Source organism: Dermacentor variabilis, chromosome 1 (genome assembly GCF_050947875.1).
Source record: "Dermacentor variabilis isolate Ectoservices chromosome 1, ASM5094787v1, whole genome shotgun sequence".
Classification (NCBI taxonomy): Eukaryota; Metazoa; Arthropoda; class Arachnida; order Ixodida; family Ixodidae; genus Dermacentor; species Dermacentor variabilis.
In genome coordinates, this window is record NC_134568.1 from 154199841 (window position 1) to 154223731 (window position 23891).

At 44.6% G+C, this 23891-nt stretch overlaps 1 protein-coding gene across 1 annotated transcript in view; it reads left to right on the forward strand.

The window, feature by feature from the left end:
* LOC142587966 (uncharacterized) overlaps nucleotides 1-23891 on the forward strand; it is a 136703-nt gene that overhangs the window by 104545 nt on the left and 8267 nt on the right. Inside the window, exons 9-11 of the mRNA XM_075699402.1 lie at nucleotides 889-1047; nucleotides 3618-4000; nucleotides 8691-8910. Coding sequence (XP_075555517.1) covers nucleotides 889-1047; nucleotides 3618-4000; nucleotides 8691-8910 — 762 coding nt within the window. The remainder of the gene's footprint in view (nucleotides 1-888; nucleotides 1048-3617; nucleotides 4001-8690; nucleotides 8911-23891) is intronic.

Sequence of the window (23891 nt, forward strand, 5' to 3'; positions counted from 1 at the left end):
ATGACACTGCCGGTTATTCCCACGCTCCCCTCCTGATTTCCCAAGAGAACCAACGGAGTTAGTACAATAGGCAACAAACAGACGTGCACTTTTCGCCAGGATCTCTGGTACTGATGTGGTCCCTGACCCGTCATGTTGGGCTGTCAGAAAACTCCTGTCTTGGTACACAGGCCCATACTGAGTGCTGCGTGCCGTGAGTGCAGTGGCATATGAAATCGCCCCAGTTAATGCCAGTGGCTCATCTACCTCACATGCCTCTGATGTTGTGCATGTCGCACAACATCCCTCAAACTTTACTCATCTCCTGTCAACACCGATAATTAGATGCACTGGGATGGTGCTTCCACCGCCGGAGATAATGCTATCTGCATATTGCGTGTTTCTTTTGGATGGTGTGTGGGGGCGCCCCACAAAGTAGACGGAACTGCTCCAGAGTCTCGAGCTGTTGGCTGAACTGGCTGGTGCTGCAGTTGGTTTTGTAAATTTACATTATAAATAGTCTTTAGTATTTAATCCATCATTCGTGTAACAATATGAAAGGGTTTAGAGAAAGTAATTCACAAGTGCATGGCTTGATTCCTTGAGAAGCACCATATCAGTATTTGGCAGTTTGGCTTCAGGAGAGGTAACATTTATTTTTTATTTTTTGCATTAACTATGTTCTTGCTGTGCTGTTTGCCTGTCCCTGCCATTTGTACTGGGTCGTGGTCCTGGTCAAGCTTGTGTAGTGGCTTTTTGACCACGGGCCTCAGCATCCCGGACATTTTAATAAAATTTGAATTTGACCTTAGCTTGCATTCACCTAGCTTATGAAATCCCTTGACCTTATTTGTACAACTCTGAATTGAGCACTCAAAATCATAATTTCATGCACCTGGTCTTTTACAGGCACTCATCTTCATGAAGGAGTTGCTGAGGGACAATGTAGTGAAGGTGAAGACGAAGACCACAATTTCCCAGCAGACCACCAACTTGGTAACAAGTTGCCACGTTATTGATTCTGGTCTGGACGTCTTCGAAGAATTGCTCAATCGAAACTATGCTAAGGTGTGCTGGATACCTTTGGCATATACAGTATGGTCTGATGTGAAAGCTGCACCCTTATTTTTTTTAGGCCACAATGTGCAAGAATGATGTTGTTGAGGCCAGTTCCTAGAGGAAGAAGTCTGAGAGCATGCTTGTTGAGTCTCATAAACAGCAGAGTGTTGATAAAAGTTATTTTCGTGATGCAGAAATCGATCTTCTGACATCAGTAGACTTGTCAGAGGACAACATTGTTGCTTTGGTTTTCTCTCAACCTTCCCATGACAGGAAGTTTGTTTTGAATGCACAGTGCTCGTGTACACTACTCGAGTACAACACACAGCTGCTTACAGTCGCCAATAAAGCCGGTAGGCCTAGCTAGCTGAACGCTGCAATTATGCTCAACGGCGCTTCTGATCAGGCTGCAGCTTGTCATAGCCTGCTTACAATTATGCATTCCCGCAAACTCTTCCGAATTTGCTGTAAAGATAACATATTTGGGCTCTGGGAATGGCAATGGCTCAAGGATGCAGAGCGCTGTGCTTTAGATACTTCTGGCAGGTGTGCCGGGCTGTCATCTTGGTCAGCTATTTGGAAATGGACAGGAGTGTATTTGATAAGACAGTGAATACATGGTACCTCCTGTGGGGTCTCAAGCATGCTCTTAGGACAAAGAAACGGCAATACAATAGTGGAAATGAAAGGGAACTTCTGCACCTTCTAAAAATAAGCAAGCTAACTAGCGCATACGAGCAAACTGGAAGGTGTCTGCATGGCGGTACTGCAGAACACCCTGTTGAGCTGCTTGTGCCAAGTTCCCACTGCCAAAGACGAGGAGGCTACTTGTGCACCCGAGTATACCCACTGTGAAATGGTGTGAATCGTGGATAACGTGCCATCTCTCATACAATTGCGCAGCCAGCAATGCCGCATTTGCTACGTGAGGATGCCGGATTCCAGGAGACACGAGATCCATGTGGGGAGAACATCAGGGGACACGAGAGAGTAGAGTGTCCCCCCCACTTTATAAAGTTAGCTGAAAAATATATGGCGCTGGTATAAACTATGGTGTAGGCAGAGGTATTTCAAAGAAAACACCTTAGAAAACATCCCTCACCTCCACCAAAATGATACCTGAAAGAGGCTGGCGCAGAGATGCAAACAGGTGTGTATTTAAAGGAGATAGAAATGGCACCCAAGCAGCAGCCACAGTCTTCGTGCTTATTCTCTCGAGACACCTTCATCGTTCTCATCCTCGTAACAATATTGTTGGTGACACGGTAAAACCATGTTGATTCGGATTGCATGAGACCCAAAAAAGATCTCTGAAATACCAAATATTGAATTATCGAAGATATCAAGAAAAATATAAACCAGTGCTTACTACATCAACATGCTTATATTTGCTGAATCAATAACCAAATCCTGTTTCTATTTTGCGGAAAAGCAGTGCAGAAGTTACAATTCTTTTCATCTCGGGACTAATTAGCACGCGCAGCGGTGAGGGCGTCGCAAGTTCCTTCGCACTGTGAGTGTATTGCAAAACTCCAGTCTTCGTCCGAGCCATGCTTTTCAGAAATCTACTGTGGGCACATACCAGTTTGCATCCTCAGCAGTTTACATTATGTTTGACAGTGCATGCGCATTGCACTGAATCAAAATGAAAACTACTGCTTGCCACAACTGCTGTTGATGATGGCGTCGCTATCGCTGCGATCACAGATGTAGATTGTGCAGGTATGGTACGATCACTTCTGAAGATAGTTTGACTTTTTTATCACTTTGGAAAGAAACACGCCTGTTTCTTTCCAAAGTATACAGCGTCTAAGTATAGAGCTGACAGCGCTTTCGGCATTGTGCGACAAGTGTGGCCCAGCACCAGAAACGCTGCAAGCCATATACAAGGATATATACGGTGATCATCTTGGGAAATCTGGCGAAAGTTAAGCTATCTCCGAAAATGATTGCATGAAAATAGCGTCTCTGAAGGCACACAGCCAACGCACACTGAGTCAAAACAAAACAGTTGTTTGCCGCAAGCATGGTAGCTATCCTCGTGATCATGGATGGAAAATACGCAGGCCTGACAGCATGTGGCCAATGCCGTGTCATGTACAGCGGTGAATGCAAGAATAAAGGCTACAAATGCGCAAATAGGCATGAAGCGTGTGGTCCTGTCATTCTCGTACATTTTTTTGATGATGTCTGTGGTGATGCGAGCTCCTCTGCTTCATTTTCCTTGGATACTAGCGCCACTTTTGCTCTGTTGCATCGTGCATTTCCAGTGTTCCGTGCCATCGTGTTTCAACGGTTGCCCGAAATAACTGTTGTGCAGACAAATACATCTGAATTAATGAGAGTTTGATGCTATTAAACAATGCATACGCCTGTCGGGAGAACAGGATGAGTCTACATTATCTGATTTTCTGAAATAATGCTGTTTTACTGTACTACTTAAATTTACATGAGTACATTTCCATGTCGATGTATTGCCATCTTTTGTCTCCGCTCTTTAGTTTTTGTTAACCTTTGCCTCAAAGAATCCATCAATATATATGTAGTAAGTGCTTTGTATTTTTGTGCTTTATTTTCAGAAGATGCAGCCAACTAAAGATGCCGCACCAATTGGTAGTCCTGGCCTACAACAAACTGATGAAAATCTGGCACCTTCATGTGCAACTTCTGTTCCTTCAGTAATGTCACGGTCTCCCAATTGGAAAGATCAACAGCAGATCAGTTGTGCAGAAAGCAGTCATGACAGAGGCTACCAGCGTACACCTGAGCGTAGCACCTATCCTTCTCGGGACCGCAGCTATAGCTGTGATCGTGGCTATAACAACGAGCATGATTATCAGCACGGTTTTGGACGAGGCTTTAATGGAGATCGTTTTTACGGTCCTGATCAGAATCGCTACTTCTCAACACCATCATTTAGACCCATTTACCCTGGATGTGATGGCATCAAAAATGGTGGCCGGTGAGTGTTCTGCACTTAATTGTGATATGCAGTCAAGCCTTGATATAATGGACCTCGATTTAATGAAATCCATGATATAAAAAAATTATTTCAATTTGCAATTTAACAAAGTAGTTTCATGACACAGTGTGGATTTAACAATGTTTTCGGCCATTTCAAGCATTTACTCGGAAAGCCTGTGTGGCTGTTAAATCTAACAGAGAAAATGTCAAAATGTTGGCCGAGGCAGGAAGTATTTCCACGCCTCCTTCTGCATTAAAAGTTTAAGTGGTGAGAACACCATCGAAGCACACATGCACGCAGAAGGCGTGCACCCTTCACCCCCACTTGTGCACGCGCTTCCTCCTCAACCCTGACTGTGGCTACACCTGGCTGACCATGTGTGTAGCCACAGACATGGCGTGTGACTGCATACGTGGGCCACATGCCGCATCTCAGAGATACCGTAAAAACCCGTGTATAATTCGAACCCACATATAGTATGAGGTGAAATTTTTGGGACGCGAAATGGGAAACAAAAAAGTTTTATCCGCGTATAATATGAGTTAGGAAAACTTGAGGAAAACATTTAAATTGCACTCCGCACTTCAATCACTGTTTTCCTCAGCTGCACTTTCTTCGGATAGTTCCTTGTCGGACATATCTTCCCAGAGGTACTCGTCCTCTGTGCCATCGAGCACGTTCGAGATTCCATACTTCTCGAATGCGTGATGCACAAGGTCCTCTGGTATGCTGGCCTGTGCGTCCACAATCCACTTGCATAGTGTGGCTGGCGAAGCCTGCTTCAGCAGCCGGGCGGCGTCACTGCAGCCTCACCTGAGCGCATCCAATCTGCATAACACCATTTGACCGCATCCTTGAGTGGCTTGTTCACACAAACATCTAAAGGCTGCAGCCGAGACGTCGTCCCACCCGAGATAACGAGTTCAGTTCCAGATTCGCGCAACGGCCTCTTCATTGAGTCGGCCAAATGGCAACAAAATGCATCCAGCATGAGGATGGATGGGAATGACAACAGTGCTCCGGGCCGTCTACACCAGACGGACTTTATTCAGTCGAGCACAAGATTCTCGTTCATCCAGCCTTTCTCATGGCATCTCACGACCACATTTTTTGGCATCTCCTCACCTTTAGGCACTGTCTTACGTTTGAAGACATAGGGTGGGAGCTTGCGTCTGTCTGCCGTGCACGACAAAATGATGGTAACTCGTGTTTTCTCGTTGCCAGTGAACCGGACATAAACTTGTTTATAGCCCTTTTCGTGCACGGTGAAGGGCGATGGCATGTCCAGATAAACAGGCGTTTGGTCAGCATTGCCAATTTGCCCTAGCTGGAAGTTCTTGGACTTGTGCAGTGAAATAATGTGGCGCTGGAAAGCCACAAGCAGCTCTTCGAAGGATTCGGGCAGCTTTTGCGAAATCAAAGTTCGGTGGTGTAAGGAAAATCCAGCACGGCACATGTAGCGATAAATCCAGTGCTTGCTCGCTTCGAAGGCGAAGCTCGGTCGCCCTTTTTCTCTTGCAAGCTCCTTAGCTTTTGCCTGCAAAAGCTCCACACTCACAGCTAGATACGTGGCTCGCTGTTGGCATATGAACTCCGTCAGGGCGAGTTAGATTTTCGGGAATGTCCCACTCTTCAGACCACGAAAGCTTCTTCGCGATCCAGTGCATGCGAAAAGGGTTTCCTTCTGTCGATGCCATCCACAAATGCTTCCCAACGTTGACGCCAAACTGCGTCCCGGCTGCACTGTTGCCGATTTCCTGCGCGGCTAAAATAACCTTTCTCTTGAAAGCAGCCGAGTACTGTTTTTGTCGTCTGGACATCTTGGTCGTTCCATGTGGAATAAAAAAGATGCACTTCGCGAAGCGCGGTTTGCATGTGTGCTGCCAAGTGCGCACTCAACAATTAAGAAACGATGCTTTAGTCACGCAGCAGTAACGAAACCAAGCCATATCCACGCAGCAATGACGAAGTCAATCCACAGCCACGCAGCAATAACGAAACCAAAACTTGTAGCCCAAATTTCTGACTGAAATTTTCGTTCGGATCTGCATATAGTACGAGGCGAAAATTTGGGACGCTAATAATAGGAAAGGAACCTTGTATTATGCGCTGGTTTTTCGGTAATCTGCAACAAGTGCAAAGACTGAGCCGAGATGGTTGGTACCTTCATGTACACTGTAGTTCTGTGTGCCTAGTGTTGGAGATAGCGGAACCTAAATTTCCGAAATGCGTAGAAATGAGAGGCAGCACAAAGCGTTCACTCCTGGTAGTTGGCGCTCATTCATCACAGTAGCATTGTGATGGCGAGTGTGAGATACTATCTACCAGAAATGTTCTGGGAATTTGTGAAATTAGTTTTTTCCTGAAAGTTTGAATCTCTTATATTGGAGGTTTGACTGTGTTACATATTCTTGTTGATGAGCACAGTGGTGGAAATGCTGCACCTGTGGGGCCAGTGGCATTTTGTTAAGGCTGCTACATCGATGCCACAAATAAAACTGTGCCAAGAGAAGCTGTGGACAACGCAGGTGGCAGAGGAGGATACGCAAACCATTTTTTGCATCTCTCCATACCATTCATTAGGTAGAGGGTTGCAGCTGTTTTTTATATAATGATTTATTTCCTGGTAATCTGCCGTTCAGTTATAACGTTTAGTGTCGGTAATATAGTGTCTGGGGAACTCATGCTTTATATCTACAATCGCCGACTGATTCTATAGACACCAGATTTTTTTTACTCTCTCGATAATTTGGGCATCACAGCAGCACTGCCACATACTGCATGAAACCAAATGTAATGGCGGTCGAAATTTCAAAAGCTGCATACCTTTTCACTGTAAATTTACGACATGATCCGCCTGTGTAATGTCACATCAGTAGCAGGTGTGTAAAGTTGTCAGTATTCAGATTAACATTCAGAAGTGCTTCGACAAGGCTAGTTGGTGAGGCATTACCTAATAGTGCGAATTACTAAATTGCGCTGCTTAGGTGGCATACGGAAGGACACAGTCAACACATAAACACGGTCTGTGTCAGTTTTTTGTTTACATGGCAGTGTCCCTTTGTGCAACATTTTAGCAGCACAACTTCAACCATATCTTTAAGATATTGCCATTATCCTTGTCCTTCGTGAAGCATTATTTTGACTCGTTTGTGTCCATGTGCTACCATGTGCTGTCATAAGTGAACATTTTGTGTCTGCATTTTTTGCCCATCTCACACCTCCATACCGCTCATTCACATCAATTCGATCTTAAAAATCATGCAATCGTTGTTTGTGTTGTTGTCTTGCAGCTGTCATCTCACACAAACATGCGCGTTAATTCTAATTCAGTCTACTCGCAGCATAGGCACAAATACTGGATATACACAAACACATTGGTCTGCCTGGTAATGATTTGCAAAACCCCAAACAATATTGCATAGCTAGCTGCCTGCAAAATGCTTCGCATAGCATCAATTCCCACTGTGGGTCGGATATGCACAATGTTTTGTATCTTGAGTCGGTAAATAATCCGGAAAACTTGCCTTTCTGAATGCATGTGCAAAAAGGCATTGATGCCATTGGTGTTCCATGCTCTGGTGGAAAGTGCATACAATTATTTTCTGTAACTCAGCCGCTGTACCACTTTGTCAGGCGTGCCTCAGTCTGTTTTACGAGGGCAGTCGTTGTATATAATTTTAAATTGAGACGGTTGAAGGTCAGTGGGACAAATGAGTCCCACATTTCGGAACAGTGTTGTAGTGTCAGTGGGACAAATACGGCCTAGTAATTCAAGATAAATGGCTTCTTGTAAAGAAGTGAAATGGACTTTTGGTTCATGAGGGAAGTAGTCTGAAGGGTAATTTTGCATTAAGAACCTAGAGGGTCAATGAGACATAAGCATCCCACTTTTTTAAAGACCCAGTGAACATCAGTGGGACAAATACATCCCACTTATCTAAAATAAACGGTTTGGTGTAGATGAGTGAAATTTGTTGTAAACTATTTCTGAGCACCTCATTTGCTCACCCACACGAAAGATTTTGAGAGTTTTGTAAAAGATGTGTACTGTCCTACAAAGAGTTAAACAGCATTTACTTCAATCCTATGGTCATTTAGACTGATTTCTGTCATCACTAAGCCAGCGTTCATTTCTGAAATTCTTCATGGGTGCCCTTTCTGTTGCAATTCAAAGTGTACATATATTTAAATAAGGCAGTATAGTTGTGTGTTATTTTTCTTTTCTCCCCCTTGGTGTCTTGCTTCAAAAAGGGGAGGCTATAGCTACAAATTGCAATTTTGCCTGTTACAAAATTTGCTTGAAAACGGTCTTGCCCATTCTTACCGCTTGGAGCATTTTCCTACTGGGTCATTCCGTGCGAAGCATCCCAATCCCCAAAAGTGACCATCGCCAATACTTTTGGAAAAATATTGGGACAGTTGGTGATTGCTTGAATGTGGTTTCAGCAAAGTATTTTTCTTGAAAAAATTTCTTGGTGACATAAGCCATTTTGAAGTTTCTGAAAAAAAAAAACTAAAAGTAGCTTACACCACCAAGGAATTCTTTTCAAGGAAAATACTTCAGTGAAACCACATTCGCACAATCACCAACTAGCCCAATTTTCTCTAACGAACGACCCTACTGGGGAATAATTGTTGCTTTCTAAAAGAATTAATAGTAACATTAGGGCTAAATTTACTGTAGGTTTAGGGCTCCTTTCTACCCACGTGAGCCAGGAACTCTGCATGGATCAGGAGGGCGGCCATGGATGATGAACCAGCCTGAACTCCGCATGGTTCCAGCTCGAAGTATGCGCCCAGTTGCACCTGGAGGTGGTGATACTTCCACAGCTGCAGTGAAGCAGCTGAGTGATGAGCGAAACTTGCTAAGGTCTCAGCTGCAGACTATGGAGGATCGAATCAAGGTTTGTTCTTGAATTTCTTTCGAAAGCTTGAAACTTGGGTATAACATACAACATAAATTCTCCTAGAATAGTTGTACGTGAATTTTTACCATTTTGTATGCTTGTACTGCCGGGAAAAGTGTCCTGAGGGAAATAGATTGTTGGGGTGCACAGAGTTGTCTGGCGACATGTTTATGTCACTAAAATGTTGATCTAGTGAAAAGACAAAAATGTAATCTACTGTAGCTTAAAGATCAGTGTTGTAATGCAAGTGTAACACGCTTGTAGTGCAGCGATTTAAGCGATGCTGCCACGGCTGCCACTACCAAGTTTATTGTGGCCTTTGCCAAATGTAATGCTGTACATTATGACCTGACACATAGCCTCCAAAACTTGTGCTGCTGCGCTGACAATTTTGGATGCCATGCCCAATATCGCTTTTATCCTCAGCATCTGATCTAGTGTTTCTCTTTAGTGTCCCTTTAAGTTGTTATGGTTGCCTGGGAATTCATGCCATGCTTTATTACTGTACTAGTGTGCTCACTGCTGCAGTGAGTAACGTGGTTAAATACAGTCAGCCATCAATTTTTCCGATATGGCCAATAATTCGGGCGACTTAGCGGCAGTGCCACAAACCTTATAGAGCCACTGTATACCGATGTCTAAAATTTTGGGAGCCAAAAGCCTTTTCTGACGGGTTTTGTGGACTTTTATTACGATAGCAATTATATGGACACTCCAGGCGCATTTCTGCCGTTGCCGTGAGGTTCCGTATAAAATCCAAGGGTGATAAAATCATTGCTGTGCTTCGTATGCTGTATGTGCAAGCGAAAACGTGTGAGGGTGAGCTGGCGATCGTGACTGTCTCGCGCATGCAAGCGAGGAATGTGGGGAGGAAGCATGCCATGTTCATTTGCGTGCAAGGCTCCAGGAAGAGGGGGTGGGGGTGGGGGGGTTCTACTCCTGTATCTGGAAATCCGTCGGTAAAAAGGACAGATTCTGCCTCATGCTGTGTCTTCGCTGCTTAGTTCATTTTGGGTTGATGAGAGATGCAGCACGAAGGTCAATTCACTTGCTGCCACTGCCGCGCTTCCTTACTCCAGCGTTTTGACGAGTTTTCGTGGTCATCCAGTGAGATGTGCTCATGTTTGCTTGTCGGCGTGTTACACCATGGTTGTTAATTTACCGTATTTACTTATTCTAACACGCCCTCGATTGTAATGCGTACCCGTTTTCCGTGAACAAAAAAAAAAAAAAAGGAAAACCTAGTTTTTTACGTGCATCCATTGTAGGCAACTGTCCGTTGCCTACAAACTATTTACTAAGGTAATTGCAAATAGAATCAGGAACACCCTAGACTTCTGTCAAGCAAAGGACCAGGCAGGATTCCGTAAAGGCTACTCAACAATAGATCATATTCACACTATCAATCAGGTGATAGAGAAATGTGCGGAATGTAACCAACCCTTATATATAGCTTTCATTGATTACGAGAAAGCGTTTGATTCTGCCGAAACCTCAGCAGTCATGGAGGCATTACAGAATCAGGGTGTAGACGAGCCGTATGTAAAAATACTGAAAGATATATAGCGGCTCCACAGCCACCGTAGTCCTCCATAAAGCAAGCAACAAAATCCCAATAAAGAAAGGCGTCAGGCAGGGAGATACGATCTCTCCGATGCTATTCACAGCGTGTTTACAGGAGGTATTCAGAGACCTGGATTGGGAAGAATTGGGGATAAAAGTTAATGGAGAATACCTTAGTAACTTGCGATTCGCCGATGATATTGCCTTGCTTAGTAACTCAGGGGACCAATTGCACTGCATGCTCACTGACCTGGAGAGGCAAAGCAGAAGAGTGGGTCTAAAAATTAATCTGCAGAAAACTAAAGTAATGCTTAACAGTCTCGGAAGAGAACAGCAATTTACTATAGGCAGCGAGGCACTGGAAGTCGTAAGGGAATACATCTACTTAGGGCAGGTAGTAACGGCGGATCCGGATCATGAGACGGAAATAATCAGAAGAATAAGAATGCGCTGGGGTGCGTTTGGCAGGCATTCTCAGATCATGAACAGCAGGTTGCCATTATCCCTCAAGAGAAAAATATATAACAGCTGTGTCTTACCAGTACTCACCTACGGGGCAGAAACCTGGAGGCTTACGAAAAGGGTTCTACTCAAATTGAGGATGACGCAACGAGCTATGGAAAGAAGAATGCTAGGTGTAACGTTAAGGGATAAGAAAAGAGCAGATTGGGTGAGGGAACAAACGTGAGTAAATGACATCTTAGTTGAAATCAATAAAAAGAAATGGGCATGGGCAGATGAGGAGGGAAGATAACAGATAGTCATAAAGGGTTACGGACTAGATCCCAAGGGAAGGGAAGCGTAGCAGGGGGCGGCAGAAAGTTAGGTGGGCGGATGAGATTAAGAAGTTTGCAGGCACGGCATGGCCACAATTAGTACATGACCGGGGTTGTTGGAGAAGTATGGGAGAGGCCTTTGCCCTGCAGTGGGCGTAACCAGGCTGCTGCTGCTGCTGCTGCTGATGATGATTTGCCCTGACTTTAAAAAAAAAAGAAAAATCCTTTACAGTACCACGCACCTCATTCTGTCATACAGGAATACACCTCTCTCTCATTTGGAAAAACAAAAGTTTACTACCAATGAACTAAAGCTGCAATAAATAAAAAAAAGTCGCAGTTTCGCCTTTTGGCCATTATGATAGCAAATTTGTAGGCAGCTATACGAAAAGTAAGGATAGCAGTTTTATCGGCCGCATAAACTTTAAAACATTTGTTTACTAACTAAATTAACAAGCACAGTGTCGCGCGTGCATAAGCAAGCATGAACACGTCTCACGCAGTGACCGCAGGAACTCATTATCAAAACGAGAACACAGTGCAGAGCGCTTAGGTGCGTAGACTCTTGTTTCCATCGCAGATTGCTTTCAAGATAGGGGCCGTGCCGTACGTAGTAGTCACCGGAGTAGAAAGCTTCTCCTGTTTGCACCAGTCCTGCACGCAAGTTTCGGGAACTCGGAACGCCCGTGCTGCAGCCCGATTTCCGTCCGTCTCCGCACACGTGATCACTTTCTTTTTAATTGCGGCATCGTGATGAACTTGGCATGTCTTTGCAGTCGGCACTTCCACGCTGATAGAGCAAACGCAGAAAACAGGAAGACAGACAGTGCACTAACCTAAGCCAAAGGAAGCATTGCCTAAGCACACCTACTACATCACATGGAGAAAACTATGGCAGCCAGGCTCGAAGCGCGTGCGAGGAAGCCATTTTGAAATGCGGATGGCAATATGGTAACGCAGATTCAGGATCGTACTCGATTCTGACGCGCAGGCTATTTTTAGACCAGTCTCATTGAAAAAAAGTGCGCGTTACATTCGAGTAAATACAGTAGTTAGTATGCCTAAGCTTACAAGTTTATATGGCCCACAAAACTACTACTCTTACTTTTCGTATAGCTGACTAATTTGCTGTCGTAATCGATGCTTCGCCTTTCGGGCGAACCTGCGACTTTTTTTTTTATCGCAACTTTACTGCATTGGGAGTAAATGTTTGGTTTTTCCAAATGAGAGAAAGTTGTATATCTGTATGAAAGAATGAGCTGCGCTGTACTGTATAGGACTTTTCTTCTTTTAGGTCACGACAAGCGGGTGCATGTCACAATCGAGTGTTGTATTTTTTTTTTTTCGTTTTTTTTTTTTGGGTGCGTGTTACAATCGAGGGCACGTTAGAATCGAGTAAATACAATATTTAAAGCAGTGAAGCACAACACTGAGTCGTCATGTGGGGTCTGAGAGTATGTCAGGACAGTTGTGGTTGACTTACGAGCTGTTGAGAGAGAATCTAAATTGTGACAAAGTTCGGGCCTCATACCACTGAGCTTGCTATCAGTTGATAGAAATAGCTCGTATGCGAAAATATTTGCGTCTGGATGCTTCTCCTTTTTATTCGTATTTAGAATGGCCAGCTCGATTTGTAATTTTTTTTAAAGACATTTTATTTGCTGTGCATTTTACTAACCCCTCCCTTCTATTCTGTTTTTGAATAACATAAACACTACTCCTTAGTATTCAAATTGGATTAAGTAGTTTTTTTTTTCACATGCTTACTAGCGAGTGACAGCATCGGGCGACATGGTTTGAGCCCATCTTTACCTAAAACCTAGTTCTGCGTCACTCAGGGAAAACCTGGAAAACTCGGGGAAATTGTAAATGTCAACTTGGTAGACACCCTGTTATAGCAACACTGTACAGCTTGGAATGGCAGCACTTGCATGAACTCCTGTTACGTCTACTTGTTAGGCTCGGTAGGCGGCTGGCATTGCTGCCGAAATTAAGCTTCATGGCAGCAACTTCCTTCCCCAAACTACATGATCATTAAAACATTTGATTACAGTAGACTCTCATTACAACGGACCCTGATAATCCGACAAAAAATGTCCATTTTATCCGAAACGCCTCACTTCCGAAACTGTGGTCGCGATGTGTAACAACATTATAACCAAGAGTGAGTGACGAGCACCCAAATAAAAAAACAAACAAAAAAAGTCCCAGTTTCACCCGAAAGGCAAAGCATCAGTTGCGATGGCAAATTAGTGGACAGCTATGCGAGGAACGGATAGTAGTTCTGTAAGCCATATAAAATTGTAAACATTCGCTTACTAACTAAATTAACAAGCACGGTGTCACGTGCACGCAGGAAGACGTGAACAAATCTTGCTTGATGACCACGGAAAGTCGCTGTCAAAATGTTGGATAGAGGAAGCGTGGCAGCAACAGCGAGCGAATTGACCTTCGTGCTTTCGCTCACTTCAACGCAAACTAAAGGACTAAGCGTTGAAAGCGCAGCGCATACAAAGCTGTCAGCAGTGGGTGCACTTTGTCCACATCGTAGATTGCTAAAATGAGGCCCGTGCGGGCGCGCACTTTGTCTACATCGCGGATTGCTTTCAAGATACGGCGCCCGCTGATGCATACTGTGTTCACATTGTAGATCGCTTTCAAGATACGGTGGCCTCGCTGTAAACAGCAGCTGCTGGAGAACCCGCCCCTCACCCTTGCCTCACCCCTGTGCCTCATACACGAAAGACGGCGCGCTTGTGCCGCGCCTTCCTACAGCCCTTGCGCGCGTGATATTGAGCCGCGATCGTCGGCTGGCTCTCGCAAGTCAGTTGCCAGCCCATCTCGACACAGCAAAAGTTCAATTTATATGCCTGATTTTGAAAAAAAATTGCTGCTAATTTCGTCTGCTGTAGCCGATAGTCCGTTGTAGTGCGGTTTATTAAAAGCGAATTTCATTGCATTAATAAAATAGGTAGAGCAAACTAAGCTTGAAATATGGCCCATTATATCCGAAAGCAGTCCTTCTATGCTTTTCTGGTCACGAAACTCCGCCGTAACGCTATGGGAGTGCTTGCTATGTTCGCAGCTGCCACGCGGCAGCGCTGGGAGCACGGCGGGGGTTAGACGAAAGCTGCGCGCTGCGTCAGTTGGTTCTTTATTCTATGGCTGGGCGCCCAAGTAGTCTGGCGGCATCGGTAGTCAGTTTTGCTCATTTCAAGAGATAATTTGTTGATCTATACCGCGTTGTCACTTCGGCAACAGAAGTATGAGCGAAAAGGTATCGTTATTTTGTTTGCCTAGTGACGCTGATGAGCGGGTGAAGTGGAAACGTGCAATACTGCGACGGGAAGCTGGCGGCTTTACCTTCGACTCTCAACACGGCAGAGTATGCGAAAAAGATTTTTACACCACAGACATTGTTCGAAGCGATAAGTTCATTCTGAAAGGAGACGCTGTGTCCTTGCCCGGCGCCGTTCCTTGGCTGTTTGAAGGGCTGCGGGTGTACTGGGCACCATGGCAGCAATTGTCAATTTTTTTTTTTTTCAGATGCCGTCTGCACTTAATCACAAGGGAAAAGAACAAACTTGCACGGGCAAGTAAGCACGCAACACGCCCAGCCAGCGGGGGCAAGAAAGTGATATGTGCTAAATTGCTTCCTTAACGGTTTCAGCCATGCAAAGAAGCAGTTTTTTTTCACTGCTTTTTCTCAATGCGTTAGATAATCGTGAAAAAATGCATTTGCCTCTTTTCATTCACTATTATTTAAACCATGTTCATTTTTCTGTTTTTAAACAAGTTCATTAGAACTACTTAATAGCTTGGTGGTTTTTGAGATGCTTTCCATCATATTATGTATTTTGCATTCTTGCCTTGTTTACTGTAAAACATCAGCATCATGCTCGTGAACACATGTGCTTATTTTTGTTTAGATTATAGTGACATGAAACACGGTTTCCATCAGTTAATCAAGTCTCCCCAGCGCAGTCTTCATTATGAAGCATGCCTAATTGGAGTGGAGGTAATAGCGAGATTCATCCCAGAAGGCGAGACATTTGTGAAAAGTAACCAACGCGGGAATTAGAGCTGGCTTTGCGTAGCTGCGCAATGTGAAGTGGGATGCACTTTTGCTCCTGCAATGTCTACGGAACAGGAACACACTGACGTTGCCTTGAGAAAGCTTCGTCTTTCCTGCTTTAAAATGTTGCCGACGCTCTCTGCGATAGGTTGCAGCAAAGTGAAGTTAGCTTGTATAAACTGCAAACACGGGAAATCTAGTAGCTTTTCTGTGTTGTAATGCGGCAGTGGCAATCTCCCGCAGCACAGACGGTCTCATTGCAAATATCTAGCGCGATCGGTGCTGCTTCAAGTCTGCAAACCTTAAATTTGCGAGTAGTTGGCGAGTTTCTTATGCTTGCAGAGTGTCACAAGCAAACGACCCATTCTTAAATAATCTCATGCTCCTCTGCCTGAGATAAGGAACTGCGCTGCAACGACGCATACATTCGATATTGCTGCATCGGCACGACTGCCTCAATCATAGCCTTGTTATCTTGCAAAGGTAAGTAAAAGCAACTTTTTCACGCGCACATGCAATAACCGCATTGTATATAAGGCGAAATATGAGAGGTAGAAGAATGTTAGCTTTTTGATGAAAGATAAACAATTGCTTCGACCCGGTACAGGAGTTTCAGCCGAGTGCGGTGCGCGCGGACACAAAATGCCCCCACGCTAACAGCAGCCACCCTAGCAGCAGCTTCTGTCCCTGTATAAAACTGCAGGAGGAGTTTCGTGACCAGAAAAGCATTGAAGGACTCTGCCGATAGTCTGTTGTACGCGGGTCCGTTGTCACGAGCGCAGACTGTATTAAGGGGGGACACTGCTATTAAAATAATGTTCATCTTTTCCATCAATATTAATGAAACTTGACAGTCTTGTTAAGATTTTTGTGCTGATTTCAAATATATGATTATTTTTCTAATAGGCCATGTAGTTCTGAAGATAAATGAAATTCATTGTTCATCATTTGCAGAAACCATTAAAAAAAACGTGCTACAAAAATTTATATTGGCATACGCCTAGGCACTAGAAAACATAAGGAGCACAATGGTAGGAATACGTTTTTGATATATCAAATATTAGTAATTTTATAGCAATTCAATCTTCACTGTTACAAATGTGGGTACCCTAGTGTCTGATCTAAAGCAGAACTGAAAAATTTTAAAGCATAAATTCCAAAACCTGTTCCTACCATTGTGTGCTTTGTACACCCAGCTCCGAGCCACAACAAAAATTATGCCTCTACCTGCCTTGAAGGCAGAGATATTGTTGCCACAAATGAGCAAGAAGTAAAAAATTGGTGTTTTGAGAAAACAAGAAAAAAAGAAATAAATTCACTTCTAATCAAAAGTGCAGAAAAAAATTGTGCACTATTTTGCAGTGACAGTGGCTAAAAGCCACCAGGAATGTAGTCACTTTGACTACGGCCACCCAAATGGCGTTTTCTGAAAGCATTCTGCATGTCTGTAATGGTCTTGCGCTTTGTTTGCAGATGCAACTGCTCGGCGGTGGTCCTTCTCCACCATGCGTTTCATGCTTGGTATTCCAGGGTTGAGGTGCAGCTCTTTCAATATTGCTGCAGAGGTCGTCTCGCAGCCAGCGTTCCTTTAGCTACTGCAACTTGCACGGTGAACACTGAAGCATGCTGTTCCTTTGGAGTCAGTGCCCATATCGGGGAGTAGAGAGACTTGTTGCTGTTCTGAGTACTGCCCCGTAGGCACTGCTCAAGGAGCTTTTCATTAGACAGGCGCTCATAAATGGGCAACAGGGCTTCACAGACATGTGGAGGCAAATTGTACTGGTGTTAGGGGTTGCCTCAGCTTTAGCGCTTGCTGTATTTTGCCGGCACCACGAGCTTGGTCCTGGTGGACAATAGCTGTGGTCTGATACCAAGTCATCTGATGTTGTGTGGTGATAAGTTGCCATCACAGTGCTTTTCATTCCCTGCACATCACCTTTGTGAGTCTTCAGGGCCCAGCCATTGTATCATGTCAGCTTTGTGACTAAGTCGGTGGTCAGTTTGCCTTAACCACCAAGGCTCTCCAATCCACCTAGGTCCCTTATGCTTTGTGATAAGGTTTTGCAAGCTTGTGCCCATACGTTTCTGTACATGATTTGTACAGTCTTCTTTATTTTCCACTGAAATGTATCTATATGCTCTGGCCTCCTGCAGTGCAAGAAAAACGCGACTGTCGCCATCCGAGAGTAGGGTTATGCCGTTAGTGACCTCAGGTTATGCCGTTAGAGTGACCTCTGGAAAAGGATGAGGGCAGCTTCAACTTCCATTTTGCCGGCCTTCTCGGAGGTGTTTTTCTGACAGGCATGGCTCTCCTTCCAAGCTTTATAACTCGGATCATTATCCTTTGGTCCACGCTCACAACCAGCACACAGGTTGCTGAGCACCACATAGTCGATGACTAACCCCGTAAACAGCTCTATGACGGCGCCTACGCCAATGTGAGACGAGTGGCTGCGCATCATCCAGGAACTGTCGTTTGACACGGCAATATTTCTCGGATTTCCAAGCTCCAGTTCGTCGTACAGTTGCCAAACCGATTGCGCACACAGTGCCGTCTGCTTCTCGGCCGCAAGTGCCGCCACGGGTGCCAACTTGCTTTTCACATACCTCGGCCACGTTTTGGTGTGAAGACCTTTGTGGGAGATGTCCATTGTGGTAAAAACATCGTTTAGTGCCGTTCGCGGATTCCCGGTGGCTTGCATCGCGCGCGCGGTAAGAACGTTCACAAAGAACGGGGTGCTATTCTGATTACCGTTCACGTGGGGTGAGCTCCGCGCCGAAGCAATATCACCGCAGTATGCGCACGTGATAACAATCTTTATGGCAAGGCCATATTCTCGTTCGCTTTTGCCTACTGTGACGCTACCGCCGCACACCTTGTACTTCACAAACAACATCACTTCATTCACGGAGTCCAAACTAACGATTCGGTCATTCCAGCGACTATAGGCGGCGTGACGGTAGGTCGAAATGGCTGCCGAGACGGTGATAAGGTGATCTCGCAAGCATATGCACCTCGAGCAGCAAAGCACCTGAGGCCACCTAGTTTAGCTGCAAACCATGGTTTCTCTTTTGCTAAAGAGATGCAAAGGTGTGTAAATGAAGGCGAAGCTACTTTCAACGCTGGTCACATCTTATGCTGCGGCATCAAGTCCATTAGAGGTGATTTTTGCAAAGGGGAGCACAGAAGCGTTGCGGAAGAAGGAGATGACAGGAAAGATGGTCACTTGCGACTAAGTATATCTTCATAGACAAATCACCATGAACGTTATTGTGCATGCGCTGTCATCGATAACTGTAAAAAAGAAATGTTTACATTTTTTGTATATATATAATTCGTCTAACAACTACATCAATAATGACAGCTATAGTGTAGGTGATGGCAACAACGGCACGTGCAAGTGGCTTGACAGAAGTCATTCCAAAAAACCTTGGGGGGGGGGGGGGGGGGGGAGTGTCAGAGAAGGTCGCGTAGAAACTTCAGCCAAGGGCGAGGAACGTAAATTCCTTATCCATCAGATGCACTGACAGGGCACTAATACATATGTTAGCGTGAGCGTGAATATGACCTCCCTCAAGGATTTACTTTTTGAGTGTGCCTTTGGATCTGCTTTTAATCTCGGTTTTATCAAAAAGGGGCTTACAGCCACAATCCTTGCAGTGTGCAGCAAGGTGCATGGAGTTGCTCAGGGCCTTTAAAAATGAAGAATGTTCTCATAGCTTGTCATTTACAGCGCCCCGTCTGTCCAATGTAATCTATCCCACACCCTAGAGGTATATCATATACCCCTTTGGTAGCACAGGAAGCGAGCGGTTTCGTGTGCTTCTTTTCACAGATCTTGTTCTTATGAACGTTTTGCAAGGGCGCACAACTGAGAAAGCTTGAGAGGAGCTGTGAAGACGAGGTCAGTGCCGTGTTCTTTCCCGATCCTATTTAGGTTGTGAGAAATCATTTTGGGGGTCTCTGAAAATATACTTAGTTGCACGTGAGCGTGTTTCCTGTCCACGTCTCCTTTTTCCGCAACGCTTCTGTGTTCCCCTTTCCAAAAATCATGTCAAACCAACGAGCCCAACAGCCTACTATTCCATTAGAGATACCGAGGTCAGCGTCGAATCGCTCTGCCTGCAGACGAGTGCACTCAAGGGCCTGCCGCACTGTGTTAACACTGCAGTACCTGAAGGTACAGACTTTGTAAAGGTCATTATGTCGTTACTAGCCTTGAAAATACTCACGGGCATGAAGCCGTATATTTGTAAACTTAGTAAACGCAAGTGCATACTGGTAACAGACATTAGTTTCAAGCCCTCTTGTTTTTAACAAATTAATCCTGTGCAGTAAGGAACAAACTCTACTGCATTTCGAAATGTAAACTAAGAAATAAAACGGCTGTGAAATACAACAATTTACGAAACTCGTCGCGTACAGGGGTGATCAAGCTCGTCTAGAGCCTCGAGCAGTGTACGGCGGAGCAAATGAACTGAAATTTAGTGTAGCGGTTTGACTAAGGGCAAAGTACTTGTGCCTGAACATGTTTCAGGTTTTTCCACTTGCGTTTCCAGTGGTTTTTTTGTAACTCGGTACCTCCCTTAAAATTTTCTTCCTTGCACAGAGCTCGGCTCGATCGCTATAGACAAGTGGGTTCACCTCTGTAAGCGATTCAGTGTCATGCAAATGTAGTACGAGCTTTGTAACTGGTTCGAGTGCCTCAGGTCGTTACGGCTGTCTTGAAGTACATTTTAAAGATACCTTAGCAGTGAACACTTGCTACGGCACGGTTCGAGCACTGCGGCACGCTGTATATGCGGTTATGTTCCCTTTTTCCTCATCGGCGCGTCAGTGCATACTGCAGAACGAACCACCGAATACGTCGCAGATTTCTATCACCGGGTGACTCCTTCGGAGGACGGCCGCGTGGCGCTGCCTGCGTCGCTCGAATGACCGAATAGCGAGGCCTACCTGCGCGTCGACTGGTGCGGCCACTACGTCGTAGGCGCAAGTGAGGGAATCCAACTTCCGTTTTGCTGTTGGCATTGAAGCAAGAACATGTTTTTTTGGGGGGGGGGGGGGCATTCATTTCGCTCTGCAGCAAATTTGCACGTTGCAACACTGCAGTGTCACGCCGAACACGGCCGCTGTCCGTAACGATTTCACTTGTTGGTGAGCTGGCTAGGCTTACTTCGGCATCGTCCGCGGCTTCAGAATCTTTTGCGGTTGGCGGCGGGCTATTCTCGATGTCTTCCGAAGGAATAGAGCGCTTCTGAAAGTTATGAGCTGATCGCTTCTTCTTTTTGCCGAACTTGTGCCTCGTGGCAAACTTCCCCGGTGGATCAGACATATTTGCGCATTTGTCGAACCTACGAGCACAACGAGACGCGCCATCACGTCACCTGCGGAGTGGAGCAGACGACGGGAACCTCGCGCAGCCAACCACAGGACGCGTTTTAGGTCATGTGCGCTAGTCAGCGAATCGGATTGTGCACTTGAACTTTTTTTTTTTCTCCCCGGATTTCAGCGTCACTGCCGAACCGACAGAGTCACCTTTGACGGGAAATTAAAGAAGGAAGGCTCCTCTTTCCAATGAGACCAAGATGGCTGCGATCACGTGCATAGAATAAGAGCTACGCGCCGTGATAAAAAGGGCTGTTTTTGCACGGTATTCAGCTCACAGTGATGTTATGAATTGATATTACGGACGAAATACTCTTCCGTGAGATTCGAAAAATTGGTGAATTAAAGGAATATTAGCTGTAGATATTAAAAATTTCATTTTCAAAAAATAAATTTTTTTGCGGTTTTTTTAGCCGCAAGGAGCCGTGTCCTCCCTTAACACCTATCAAGGAGCACTACCCTCACAACGACCCTTGAATGCGACGGCCTGGAGGCCTGTGCTTGGCGCTCTTTGGCCATACCTGGCGCTTGCACCACTAAACACCATACATCATCATCATCATCTACCTATCGTTAGTTTCCCAAAACTTTGACGCACCGAAAAAACTTGACTTTTTTGTTAAGTGTAAAGAAAGCTTTTCCTGCTATATTATATTTTTTATTTATTTATTTTATTTGAGTACCCCAAGGGCCCGTTCGAGCATTACATAAGGGGAGATGGAAAAAGTCGAGCTTAAGTGGAATGCGTATAACCTAAATAGTATAGGAAGTAATTAAATGCAATAAAAAAATTATGTAGACGTTGAGCAGGAACAAAAAAAAAGAAAGAAAAGTTTATACAATATCTTGTTGCATGAAAAAATTTGAACGAACTCAGAACTCAATGGAGATGACCAGTCTCCATCAGAACTTGAGTTCAAAAATACAGTCGAATGAAATAGGTAAACAACCTACAGAAATACCGTATTTACTTGCATAATGATAGCACTCTTGTAGTGATCGCACCCCTGAATTTTTCGTCAAAATTCGATTTTTTTCCTTTCCCATGTAATGATTGCACCTCAAACTTGCCACAGCGATATGTTGTGTGCCAAGTCTAGCTAATGACGACTGCATTTACTATCTGTCGAATGCAGTTGAATGCTACGCGAACGACTCTTCAAGACATACCAAGCGGTTTGCATGCACCAAACATTCTTAAGCAGATGCCCCATTTCATTTCTTTCATCACTTTCCGCACTTCCATTAATCGACGCGAGAGGTCGATTAATTGAAAATTTTCTTTTTACTTTTAGTGCCTGCCTGTTTAATAAGAAGAAGCCGACGTATTACAAAGTCCAACACAACACGTATTCAGCAATAGATCTAGCAATTGGTTCTTCTCCTCTGCCCCACCTAGAATGGTCCGTGATCAATAAATTGTATGGAAGTGACCACTTTGCTGTAATTTTAAACGTGATAACTCTGCATGAGAACCCTCCGCATATTCCTCGATGGAAATTAACATCGGTGGATTGGGAGCATTTTAAAAAATCATCTTATTTGCCAGCAGATTTTATAAATAATTTTACTATAGATGATGCCATTGCATATTTTATCGCTTTTATTATTGATTCAGCCGAAAAGGTTATCCCGCAGACGAATGGTGGTTCACTAAGCACACATGTTCCTTGGTGGAACGAAGACTGTAGAGAGGCGCGAAAGAGACGGAACAAGGCATGGGGCGCATTGCACAGACTGCCTAATACCGAAAATCTAATTGACTTTAAACAAATTAAATCACAGGGAAGGCGGACACGCTGTCAGGCAGAGAGAGAAAGCTGGGTGAGGTTCCTCTCTGGCATTTATTCATACACGCAGGAGGCAAAAGTGTGGAATGGCTTGAGAAAGCTACAAGGGCAACAAATCTATCCGTTGCCTCTGGTGAACGACCAAGTGGATACCTTGCAAGGCCAGGCAGACTCTCTTGGGGAGCACTTTGAGCGTGTGTCGAGCTCAATACCCTATTCTGAATCTTTACTTAAATATAAAGAAATCGAAGAACATAAGCCATTTGTACGTAAATGCAGACACGATGAAGCATATAATCGTCCATTCAGTATTGCCGAAATGAGAGCTGCATTGATCTCATGCAAAAGCTCTGCACCGGGACCTGACCGAGTCATGTATGACATGATCAAAAACTTGCACACTCAAAAACATTGCTCGCACTCTTCAATACTATTTGGGCTGCCGGATACCTTCCGCACACGTGGAAAGAAGCAATTGTGGTCCCTGTTTTGAAGCTGGGGAAAGACCCATCCCTGGCGGCAAGCTATCGCCCGATAGCTCTTACAAGCTGCCTGTGTAAGCTTTTTGGAAAAATGATTAATCGCAGGCTCATACATTTCCTTGAACTCAACAATATACTTGATCCCCATCCGTGTGGCTACAGAGAAGGCCGGTCGACAACGGATCATCTTGTACGCATTGAAGGATATATTCGTGATGCATTTGTACATAAACAGCTTTCCTTATCAATATTCCTTGACATGGAGAAGGCATATGACACAACATGGCATTACGGGATCTTGCGAGACTTGTCTGGAATTGGCATCTGTGGAAATATGCTGAAAATAATTGAAAGCTATTTGTTGAATCGTATCTTCTCCGTGAAAATCTTCAGCGTATTGTCGCAACCTTTTACACAAGGAACAGGTGTACCCCAGGGAAGCGTGCTTAGTTGTACGCTCTTTATCGTGAAGATGAACACGCTTCATTACCACCTGCCATTCTTTATTCCGTCTGTGTGGACGACAATCAAATCGGCTTCAAGTCCTGTAACCTCGCAGTATGCGAGAGACAGGTGCAGCAGGGCTTGAACAAGGTTTCCAAGTGGGCAGACAAAAACGGATTTAAAATCAACCCCCACAAAAGTTCTTGTGTCCTTTTTACTAGAAAGAGAGGCCTGGTGCCAGATCCTTGTGTTCAACTGTATGGACGTCAAATACCTATCAACAAAGAACACAAATTTCTAGGTATTATACTTGACTCCAAGCTTACTTTTATTCAGCACATTAAATATCTTAAAGAAAAATGTCTAAGGACAATGATCTTACTTAAAATTCTATCCCACACAGCATGGGGTAGCGACAGGAAGTGTCTGATGAATGTTTATAAGAGCCTAATTCGATCA